This window comes from Centroberyx affinis, unplaced genomic scaffold, assembly GCF_046629955.1.
Source record: "Centroberyx affinis isolate AG114_WGS23_722 - 3 ecotype Tasmania unplaced genomic scaffold, CSIRO-AGI_Caff_v1 ptg009674l_1, whole genome shotgun sequence".
Taxonomy (NCBI): Eukaryota; Metazoa; Chordata; class Actinopteri; order Beryciformes; family Berycidae; genus Centroberyx; species Centroberyx affinis.
This window is the reverse complement of record NW_027284606.1, coordinates 10,001-21,771: the sequence shown is the minus strand read 5'-3', so window position 1 is coordinate 21,771 and position 11,771 is coordinate 10,001. Positions and strand designations below refer to the sequence as shown.

General features: G+C 40.8%; 1 protein-coding gene across 1 annotated transcript; it reads right to left on the bottom strand.

The window, feature by feature from the left end:
• Positions 1-954: 954 nt before the first annotated feature.
• LOC139640525 (zinc finger protein 14-like) lies at positions 955-6,223 on the bottom strand. The gene is made up of 4 exons (XM_071514695.1): positions 6,184-6,223; positions 5,109-5,162; positions 3,004-3,115; positions 955-1,878 (listed from the first exon to the last, which is right to left on the bottom strand). Exons 2-4 carry the CDS (start codon positions 5,124-5,126, stop codon positions 1,013-1,015), a joined length of 996 nt encoding a protein of 331 aa, XP_071370796.1. The 5' UTR covers positions 5,127-5,162; positions 6,184-6,223; the 3' UTR covers positions 955-1,012.
• Between the last annotated feature and the right edge of the window lie 5,548 nt (positions 6,224-11,771).

Genomic DNA, 11,771 nt, shown 5'->3' with positions numbered 1-11,771 from the left:
CTCATTTTGCTCATGCAGAACTTGGATGAAGAGGCATTTCCAATATGCTCAGACCTTTGTCACACTGAGCTGCTGAGAGACTGAGACTGGACTCATTGACAGCTGATTCTGGAGCCAATATTGTCTGTGGGTCCAAGTACTACAGGATGAAGAGAGAAATTATATAGAGGAACAACATCGACAAACTTATCCTGGAAGCTTTCATATGTAAACAACACACATCCAAGGCAGAAAGGGAAACCAATCTTTGCTTCAAAGAATTGCAAAGTAATCAATTGACGGTCTTTGTTTTTCGCACATTTTAGTAACTAAAACTACTTTTACTTTTGTTTGACGGACACTTGCTGTGCTCAGGACACCGACATGATTCATATCGTCTGGACTTCTAGAAGACACTGAAGGTAAGGAGTCGCCATTTTCAGTGAGTCTGTTGTGTATGAACTCCTGTTACAAAAGAAGGGATTGTTGTTTCTGTAACAGCGGGGTCATAAAATTGTGTGTGTGTGTGTGTGTGTAGAGACCCAACAGTACACTGCATAATCAGATTTATTACAAATTTCACCCTCACACAACGTGATGAATATGAATAACACCACAACCCAAATTCTCACTCAAAATATAAAGTCAATACATTTTTCCAATCTTCTAATGTGTGTCCTTATGGAGATTTTCAAAATAATTGCATCATTGACGGGATAGAACGGTTGTAAAATGGGGTTGTTTTCCTAGTGATCGACAGGTTGCTGATTACGGGCCAATAGCAGGTGGAGCTGCAGCTCTGTGTCGACCCTCTGCTTCACTCTGGCTGCACAGGCTCCAAAAATCTCAACGTGGCGGCGATCGTAAACCCGATCTTTTGGCTTCACAAACCTATGGGTGATGTCACACTCACTACTCCATCTGTTTTTACAGTCCAGGTTTTGTATCGTGAGCTGAACTCTTGAGCTTCCTGTGTTGGTTGGACAGAGAAGCTTGTTCCTCCTGCAGACAGTAGGAGGCGCTCTTCAGCAGTTCAGATGCACCGGTGTTTGTTCAGGGTCGATAAATAAGTGAAGTTTTTCTTGCACTGTTGACAGCCGTACGGTTTCTCTCCCGTGTGCCTCCGCACGTGCACCAAGAGGCTCTGAAGCGTGGCAAAGCTTTTCTCACACTCTAGACAGCTGTACGGTTTCTCTCCTGTGTGAATACGCTGATGCACTGTGCAGTTCTGAAAAGTCGCAAAGCGTTTCTCACACTGTGGACACTGGTAGGGTTTCTCTCCCGTGTGGACACGCTGGTGAACTGAGCGAGCCTGGAGTGTGAGGAAGTGTTTCCCACACTGCGGACACTGGTAGGGTTTCTCTCCGGTGTGGACACGCTGGTGCACTGTGAGGTTCTGTAAAGTATGGAAGCGTTTCTCGCACTGCGGACACCAGTAAGGTTTCTCTCCAGTGTGAATACGCTGGTGAACTGAGAGAGCCTGGAGTGTGAGAAAGTGTTTCCCACACTGTGTACACAAGAGGAGTTTCTCTTTAGTGTGGCTCCTCCGGTGAAGGTTGAAGGAACCTCTTTGATTGAAACTCTTCCCACATTGGTCACAAGCGTACGGTTTCTCTCCAGTGTGAACACGCTGGTGTTTCTTGTATCCATCTGACTTAATGAAACTCTTCCCACACTGGTCGCAGTGATACGGTCTCTCTCCAGTGTGAATACGCTGATGCACCTTTAAGCTTCCTGCTCTAGTGTACATCTTCCCGCACTGCTCGCAGATGTGACTTTTGGGTCCCCCTCCACCTCTGTGTCTGTGTCTCTCTGTGTCTCTCTGTTTCCTGATTGGCTGAGAGGCTGTGGAGGGGAGGGGCGTCTCTTGATCTTCTCGGCGGGACCGGGACTTCACTCCTGAAAAAAAGAAAAAGAAAGAATGACAATTAGAGGTTGATCAATATGTGATTTTCCAAGGGCCAATGTTGATGCTTAGATGGCAAGGGAAGCTGATAGCCGGTGTAATGCTGACTTATAATTGTTACATATATTTGGATATTTAAAAAAAAAAATTACACAATATCAAACTTAAGCAAATTTATTTTCAAAATATTTTGCACACTATGCAAGGTGATGCCTGTCTGTGATCAGATTGACACAATCAGGAGCGCCAACAACACAGGCAGCATTTCTCCTTGTTAATTTAGGGCAGACGACATGCTAATGGAAAGAATGTTTATTTTTTATTAAATTACAACACTAATTAAAATAGTCTACAGGTAACAAACCATCCTTTGGAGTTATTTTCTCTTCTGAACATCTAGTCAGCTGCTAAAATAGAGTCTGGTTAGTAACATATCTGTCGATGAACAGATAAGTTCCTGTGTCCAAGTCTTTCTAACCAGGGAAGAAAACTAAACTTTCTGTGAATCAATATGATCCGTTGCATCACATCCTTCTCTGAGTAAACTAACAAACATCCAGTAAATCCATGTAAATGTTGCTTATTGGGGGGAAATCAAGTGACTTCAAACTGACTAAACACTTAAACTATCACTTCATCTGATTATTCACAGTAACCAGATTATTGTGTGCAGGTAAACACACCCGATGACTGGGTGTTCATCCCAGTTAATACCAGCCACTTTCACTATTTTACCAGCTGACTTTAGATTAGCACCTGTAGACGAGACTAACTTACCAGAAGCAGACAAACATTTAAAGGATTCCTCTGCTGTCCTGCGGTAATTTACCTTTTTTAACGAGTAACTAAACCACAAACCCAAATCTGTGGTGACACCTAATGGTCAAAAGTAGGGTACTGCACTTCTCATCTGTTATTGGCTTGTCTTTGTTCCAGGTGATGTCACCACCTGTTGTCCGCTATGGAAGGTGACAACACCTGGCACAAAGACAAGCCACTAACAGATGGCCAGTGCAGCACCCTACTTTTCCCCATTAGGTGTCAGGCTTCACAACAGGGGTTTGGTTAGTCTTTGTGTTTGTGTGTAATGTAATCAAAGCTGTGAGCTGTGAGCGAACCTGAGGAGGACGGACGAGTCGCGTCTTCCTCAGTGGAGCTCCTCTTCGCTCTTCTTCTCTTCTTCCTCTCCTTGTGGCTGGACTTCACTGGAGGTAAGAGGCCCAACTCCTCCTGAGAGAGAGAGAGAGAGAGAGAGAGAGAGAGAGAGAGAGAGAGAGAGAGAGAGAGAGAGAGAGAGAGAGAGAGAGAGAGAGAGAGAGAGAGAGAGAGAGAGAGAGAGAGAGAGAGAGTTACTGAGTGTGTACAGTGTGTTACTGGGTCTTCAGTAGATAGCCAGCCCCCTCTAACTTTATTCTCTTTATTCTCCCCCTCTAGTGTAACACAGAGAGAGATGATGATGACAGGCAATGTGATGTGTAGGGAAACAGTTGTTTGTCTCTCCATATTGTTGCCATTCCTGAATGAACTTCACAAAACAGCAGACTTCATTCTGTCTGTTAAATTATTCTAAAATGCTGCTGTATCCAAAAGACTGATGACTTTTTAAATTACTATATTCAGATTCACCGCTGCAACATGGTGTGCTAATGTTACAGTCAATCAAAGAATAGACAGCCACATATTCCTTTACACTACAGTCACTTTGGTTACAAAGATGGATCATGTGAAAATGACAATTATTTTCCTGTCTGTTTACATGTTAAATTCACTTGAACACTTGGTTTTATCACTCACATTGGGTTGAAAACAAGACAGAATGTCTAGTTTCTTCTTTCCCGACATTCTCACATCACAACCTGTCAGCTCCACAGTTCAGATTAAACCGTCTGTGCCTGTCATTTGATTGTGCGCTTGTTTCATGTGGTCCGGCTTCCTGGTTGGGGGGAGTATGCAGGTTACGTACGTACTGAAACTCAAGAGCCAAACTGATCAGCTCATAAGTAGCACTACACTGTGGGGCGAGCCGTTCATTCAGGTTCTCAGTTTCAGTAGCCTACGTACGTAACCCGTATACTGAATACTCCAACGACTCGACAGCAGATAGGAGTTTAGCTTATTGAAATATCTTCGCAGGGCAGAAACTGATATGATTGGTTCAATCAGGCAACCAATCAAACAAGAGAGGAGGCGAGGTGAGTTAGCTAACACAACTGTTTTTTATTTGTAGGCATTTCATTTACAATTTATTAACTTTCCTGTTAAATAGAGAGAGACAAGTGCTCAGGTGTAACAGTTTGCTGACTATGTAAACAAGTTAGCTGTTAGCTAGTAGTTACTAACGTTAGCTGGTGTGGTCACAGCCATAGAGATCTGTTAGACTGTTCTGGGGGCAGATGTAGCCTACTCACCAGTGGTGGAAGAAGTACTCAGGTCTTTTACTTAAGTAAAAGTCCTGAATTCAAAATGTTACTTAAGTAAAAGTACAAAAGTATTAGCATCAAAATGTACTTAAAGCAACAAAAGTAAAAGTACTCATTATGCAGAATGGCCCATTTCAGAATAATACAGTATATATTATATTATTGAATTATAATTATTGATGCATTAATGTGTAAGCATCACTTTAATGTTGCAGCTGGAAAAGGTGGGGCTGATTTCCACTACTTTATATACTGCTGGGTAGCTTACAGTAATCTATAACAATACATCAGAATTTATTAGTTGATTATATTTTGTATTAATAATCTGAATCTGCAAAGTAACTAGTAACTAAAGCTGTCAAATAAAGGTAGTGGAGTAAAAAGTACAATATTTCCCTCTGAAATGTAGTGGAGTAGAAGTATAAAGTAGCATAAAATGGTAATACTCAAGTAAAGTACAAGTACCTCAAAATTGTACTTAAGTACAGTATTCGAGTAAATGTACTTAGACTTTCCACCTCTGCTACTCATTTAAAGAAATCTGCCCCAAGAAAAAGCATGAGCACATCTGACCCCAGAACAGGCATGAGTCTAACAACCTATCAGACTCACACTGTTGCCTAATTGTCGACGGGGATTAGCGGGCAGGTGATCTATGTAGAGGAAACACTGCGTTATCTGAATTGCCTTATTTCACATTATAAAGTTAAAACGCTAATACCCATAGCATAACATCAAATTTTCATTAGCCAGGCTAATGTTACCTACAAAATAACTTCACCTGACAGTGATATTTCTCTCACCTCTTCTGTAGAACTCATCCCGCTGCCAAACTCAGCTCAGCTGTTCTTCTTCACCTGCAAAAAAAAAAAAAAAAGTTTGTTGGTTAAGAAGCTGGAAGTTTTCTGAAAGAGCAACAACTAGACTGAACATGTCCCAACACTCAGGATGAGACGGAACAAGCCCTGCCCGCGCTCTCATGTATCAACACATCGGATTAATACACTGATATCTTATCTTACATGTTGATAAATAAACCATGTAAACCATGTACGACCGTTTCCAAGCAAAGACTCGGATTTATCAATTTGTACTTGAGAATGTGCGTACTGTTATTATTGCAGTTTTTTGTTCTTGATGTGTGCCTTGTTATTGTCCTCCTGGACCCCAACTTATAATTAACTTAACTTATAATTATTTAAATTCTTAGTCCTTTTTTAGTATCTTTTTATCCTAGTTTTTTTTATACCCTTGTTGTTTTGTTTTGGCAATCAAACAGACAATCAAATGAATCTTTTCATTAATATAAAAATGTTTAGGCTACAGTAGTTGAGAGTAAAAGTGCCTGTTATACCATTCATAAACAATTTGGACGGTGCATATTGTCCAACTATATTATCTGGTCCATTTAAGTATACTGAATTAAATCGACTAATTGGCATCATTTTAGGGGCGATGGAATTCAGGGTTTAGGCAATCATAAAGGCAACAACATATTTCACCGCTGAAATATGATCTAAATGTGAACGTTCAACATTCAAAGACAAGAAAAATAAAGGGAGAGAGAGAGAAGAGGGGGGGCGACATGCTACAAAAGTTCACAACCGGATTCAAACCGCTGACGTTACGGTTATGAGGTATTGCAGCAATGTTAATATTAATATTGCACCGGGATCCAGAGTTTAAGTAGGTAAGAAAGTTATTAATAAAGTGCAGATTGAGCAGCGCCAGTAAACGCAACAAATCCATCGGTATAAATCCGCAATAAAATGGAAGGAGGCGGACTGAGGCGGATTGATGTTTCTTGTTTGAACCGCGTCATATCTCGATATGACGCGGTTCAAACAAGAAACATCAATAAAACCCGACTCTACTCACAGTCTGATAGTATGAACTCCTGCAGCCATGGGCGCCGCCATATTGTCACGTGCGCCATCCACCGTAACGCTCTGCACTTTTACCGTAATGTGCCTACCGTAATGACGTCAGGCTGGGAGTGAGCGACGCCACAAATTTCAATTTTGATCCCAAGTAATACAGGATAGGATCGACGATATCGATACTTACCGATCATTAAAAGCTGTTCAGTGGCTTGGAATGACGGTATTGTTTCATAATTAATTATTAGGCAAGTTCTGCACTGAGATCTAATGATTTACTAAATATTAAAATATGAATATCACTAAAATTTAAATTCGGGTCAGTTTTTAACAGTCAAAAATTGTATAAGTTGGCAAAGTAAAAACAAAACATGTAGATTATATAGTTATATAGATGGTAAATGATGAAATAAAAATAAAAATGATAGAAATGTTGATGTATATTTACTGTGATTCAGTGTGAGTCGTCACAGTAAAACATTACTGACAGCTCTGTTGGCAAATCTACAGGGAGACTCACCCCTGACACACACACACACACACACACACACACACACACACACACACACACACACACACACACACAGCCAGGAGGGAAGAAAGGGTGGAGGGAGGGGATAGATACAGGGGTCAGAGGTCAGAGTACAAGAAAGACGGGGGAAAGATGGAGGAGGAGTGGGTGTCAATCTGAGTGATTTACACAAACACAAGATCTCAAGTCAAGACTTTAGAAACCTTTTCAAGTCATCAGAGTACAAGTCAGAGTCAAGTCCCAAGTCACCAGAACCCAAGTCAAGTCAAGTCTCAAGTCTTCTCTTCAGGCATCAAGTCAAGTGACTCGAGTCTCTGCATCTCAGCAGATGCTCTTGTCTGCTCTCCTCTGCAGATCACTGATTAAATCAGTGGTTCTCAACATGGGGTCCAGGGACCACCAGGGGTCCTTGAGGGGGTTCCAGAGGGTCCCCAGCAAATGATTAATTGTTAAACTTCAGCATTATTTCATTTACAAGAAGTTAACACAGTTAGAGAATGTAGAAGAATGACTGTTCTGATCATAGTTTCTCTGTTATCTCTCTACCTACAATACAGACAGTCATGGAGTTCTGGACAAAATCATATTTAACAATAAAAATATTCTCAGATTTGGGTCAGAAAGACAAAATCTCATCAAATGGGGGTCTGTGGCTCTAATGTGGACTAAATTCGGGGTCCTTGATATGAAAAAGGTTGAGAATCACTGGATTAAATCGTTCTCTTCAAGCCTTTTATTAGACTACAACATGTTGTGATAAATACTTAATTGGTGTGTAATTAAACATAAAATAGTAAGGCCAACAGTTTCAACACTAGAACACATAGAAGTAGAAATATATGAAGGAAAATAATCCAGATTGTGGTATTATGATGGTGTGCAAAACAACAGCAGCAGAATATCCTGAGGCCAAAAAAATGACTGAAATGGATGAAAATGTTGAAAAAGGAAATGGCATGTAGATGTGCCTGGAGGTAAGGGCGGGGGGGGGGGTTGGGGGGGGGGGGTTTGCAGAAGGAGTGGGGGGGTGCAGATGGGGGGGGTATCATAAAAATCATAAACATCTTGAACATCATTTCATCCCACCAGTCTGAAGACTCAGTCAGCTCTTCAACTCTGATCGGCTTTAAATCCTCGTCTCATTTTACCTACTTAGTATCTATTATCAGTTTATTTTTTATTTTTTTTATTGGTTTATTATTGGTTCATGTTTGTTTTTTATAATCAACCGGGAAAACAATGTTACAATATTATTTTTTGTCCAAATACTGACTTTTTCCAAGTGTGGGCTTTTGAAATTTTGTAAAGATTTTGTGGGAAAGTTTTTGCCTTTCTTTCTTTCTTTCTTTCTTTCTTTCTTTCTTTTTTCTTTCTTTCTTCCTTCCTTCCTTTCATCTTCCTTCCTTCTTCCCTCCATCAGGACGCAGCAGATGCCCAGCAGAGCGACTGGCAGAGCGGTGAGTATTTATTACACATTTATTATCACATTTTTAATCTTTGTGATAAACGTCTTTTTATTGTTAAACACTGACTTTACAGATCAGACTGGATGTGAATCATTTCATTTAAAAAAAACTTAATGTAACAATTACTAAAATTATTAGTAAAATTTTAACACATTTAATATTACAGTCCAATCTCTAATTTGAATGTATTATTTTGTAAAATATTTTACAAAATTATAGAAATTTTATATAGTTATTATTTGATGCACATTTATACTCTATGCTACACATGGTGTACATTTAATATTGTTTGATATTAATACATCCATATTATGAATACATGATTACTAAACATGAATGCAATATATGATTATTATTATTATTATTATTAATAATAATAATAATCATAATAATTTGTATTATTATTATCAATAATGATGAATAACCATAATAATCATAATCATATTAATATTATCATTCATCGTTATATAAATCATCTTATATGTGCAAGCCTAGTATCACAGTATAAACTAACCAGAGGAGGGATTCTACAGCAGTCATGAGGATCAAACCTGTGACTTTTCTGTTACGGACCCCTCCAGGTCTGTGTGGGTTCATGGGCTCCAGACGAGCTGCTGGCCTTCAGGGAGGAAGAGGAGGAGGAGGAAGAGGAGGAGGAAGAGGAGGAGGAGGAAGGAGCAGAACAGAAATCAACAGAAACAAACTCAGCTGGAGCCTGGAGACAGCAGCAGCAGGTCACTGCGTTTAATAATAATAATAATTTTACTATTTAGCAATAAATTAAAAACAGCTAAAAAAGAGAGACAGAGAGAAAAGAATTACAGATAAAATAAATAAAAAAGGGTAAAGTTCTGCTTTTTCCAGCATGAGAAGAAGACGTTTAGTTTCCTGACGTCATCACACGGGTTTCTGAGTTTTTGGAGTTCATCATCTGTGTGTGTGTGTGTGTGTGTGTGTGTGTGTGTGTGTGTGTGTGTGTGTGTGTGTGTGTGTGTGTGTGTGTGGTTCTCTGGTTAAATAACTTAAACAGAGGTTGATTTTCTGTCTCTGTAAGTCTGACTGACTGAAGTGTTTCCTCTCTGTCAGGTGAGCCGACAGAACCAAAACCCTGGAGAACCGACCTGCGGTGGGTAACGACAGAACAGAAATGAGTAGAATAGAATAGAATAGAATAGAATAGAATAGAATAGAATAGAATAGAATAGAATAGAGTAGAATAGAATAGAATAGAACGGCACTTTCCGGACAGCATGCAGACAGTGTAAAACATTTCTAAATGTGACTGTCCACTGTCAAAATGAATCTCCACCGGCTGAAAAAAGTGACAAAATGACAGAAAGTACAATAATAAACTATAATAATAATAATAATAATAATAATAATAAACTTTATTTATATAGCACCTTTCAAGTGCTTTACAATAAATAAAAGCATGGAATAAAAACAAAGAATAGAAAGTAAGCACAAATAAATAAAATGAAATGAAAATCATCATAAAAAATGGCTGCAGCAACAAGATCAGTGGAGTAAAAATAGAGCTTAGAAACAAGGAATACAAGTAAAACACAACTAAGAAATAAAAATCATAGCAAAAAAGCCTTTACATAAAAACGTGTTTTGAGGAGAGACTTAAAAGAAAACACAGAGTTTGCTAGTCTGAGATTCTTCAACATTATCCAGCAGATTATAAAGACATTGAATGATCAGTTTCAAGTATTGATATATATTTTTTTCCAAAGTGGACGTGCAGTGTTCTTTATTTTGTCTTTTCTGTCTCCAGGTAAACCGGTCTGTGCCTGGCCTCCTCAGCAGCAGCAGTACCTCAGTCTGACCAGCGGGGGGCGAAACAACATCGCAGACACTCAGACCAGTAATACTGTGAGTGTGTGTGTGTGTGTGTGTGTGTGTGTGTGTGTGTGTGTGTGTGTGTACCATATTGCGGTCTAACTATGCCTTCAAGTCAATATGTTCACCATCTAACAGTATCAGTGTTAAATGTAACCAGGAGAGAGACTGACTGCCTCAAGCTGTCTGTGTGTGTGTGTGTGTGTGTGTGTATGTTTGTGTGTGTGTGTGTGTGTGTATGTTTGTGTGTGTGTGTGTGTGTGGGTGTGTGGTTTTCACCATATTGTGGTCTAACCATGCCCTGCAGTCAGTGTGTCTGCTATCCAACACTATTAGTGTGAAAAACACTGCTGGGAGAGAGAAGCTACAGGCAACTGTCTGTTTATATTCCAATCAATTACTTCATATGTACTGAACTACTACTAATACTGTTAATACTACTAATACTACTAATACTGTTAATACTGCTGATACTACCAATACTACGAATACTGCTAATACTGCTAATACTACTAATACTGCTAATACTACTAATACTACTAATACTGCTAATACGGCTAATACTACTAATACTACTACTGCTACTGTACTTTTACTACTGTACCGTTTGTCTTTTCTTACAGCTGACTGGTTGTTAATGGGGTTTTTTTTTTATTCTGCAGCACTTTTTAACTTCAGAAAAGTGTAATACAATTAATATTATTATTATTATGAACCTCTCTCCCTCTTTCCCCCCCCTCTCTCTCTCTGTCTCTCTCTCTCCTCCTCCTCTCTCTCTCTCCTCCTCTATCTGTCTCTCTCTCCCTTTCTCTCCCCCGTCTCTCTCTCCATCTCTCTCCCCCCACCTCTCTCTCTCCTCCTCTCTCGCTCTCTCCTCCTCTCTCTGTCTCTCTCTCCCCCCCTCTGTCTCTCTCTCCCCTCTCCCCGTCTCTCTCTCTCATCCTCTCTCTGTCTCTCTCCTCCTCTCTCCTCTCTCTGTCTCTCTCCTCCTCTCTCCTCTCTCTGTCTCTCTCTCCTCTCTCTCTCCTCTCTCTCCTCCTCTCTCTGTCTCTCTCTCTCCTCCTCTCTCTGTCTCTCTCTTCCCCCTCTGTCTCTCTCTCCCCTCTCCCCGTCTCTCTCTCTCCTCCTCTTTCTGTCTCTCTCTGTCTCTCTCCTCCTCTCTCCTCTCTGTCTCTCTCTCTCTCTCTGTCTCTCTCTCCTCTCTCTGTCTCTCTCCTCCTCTCTCTGCTCTCTCTCTCCTCCTCTCTCTGTCTCTCTCTCCTCCTCTCTCTCCATCTCTCTCCCCCCGTCTCTCTCTCCCCTCTCCCCGTCTCTCTCTCTCTCCTCCTCTTTCTGTCTCTCTCCTCTCTCCGTCTCTCTCTCTTTCCAGTCGTCCATCCATCCTCTCACTCCTCTCCTCCTCTACAATGACAGACTCTTCCCTTCCTCCCCTCCGTACGGACAGCCGGTCGGTGCCTCAGCAGACCGGCAGGCTGACTCCGCCCCCTCCAGGACACGCCCCCGTCACCACGGCAACAGCATCACCAGGTCAGACCGTGACGTGTTCAGGTGTTGTTGTCAATTCCTAAAACAGTGAATCACACACAAAAACTCAAGGGATAAATAAAAGGTTTTCTCTCTCCCTCTCTCTCTCCCTCCCTCTCTCTCCCTCCCTCTCTCTCTCTCTCTTTCTCCCTCTCGCCCTCTCTCCCTCCCCCCCTCTCCCCTCCCTCTCCCTCTCTCTCCCCTCCCTCTCTCTCTCCC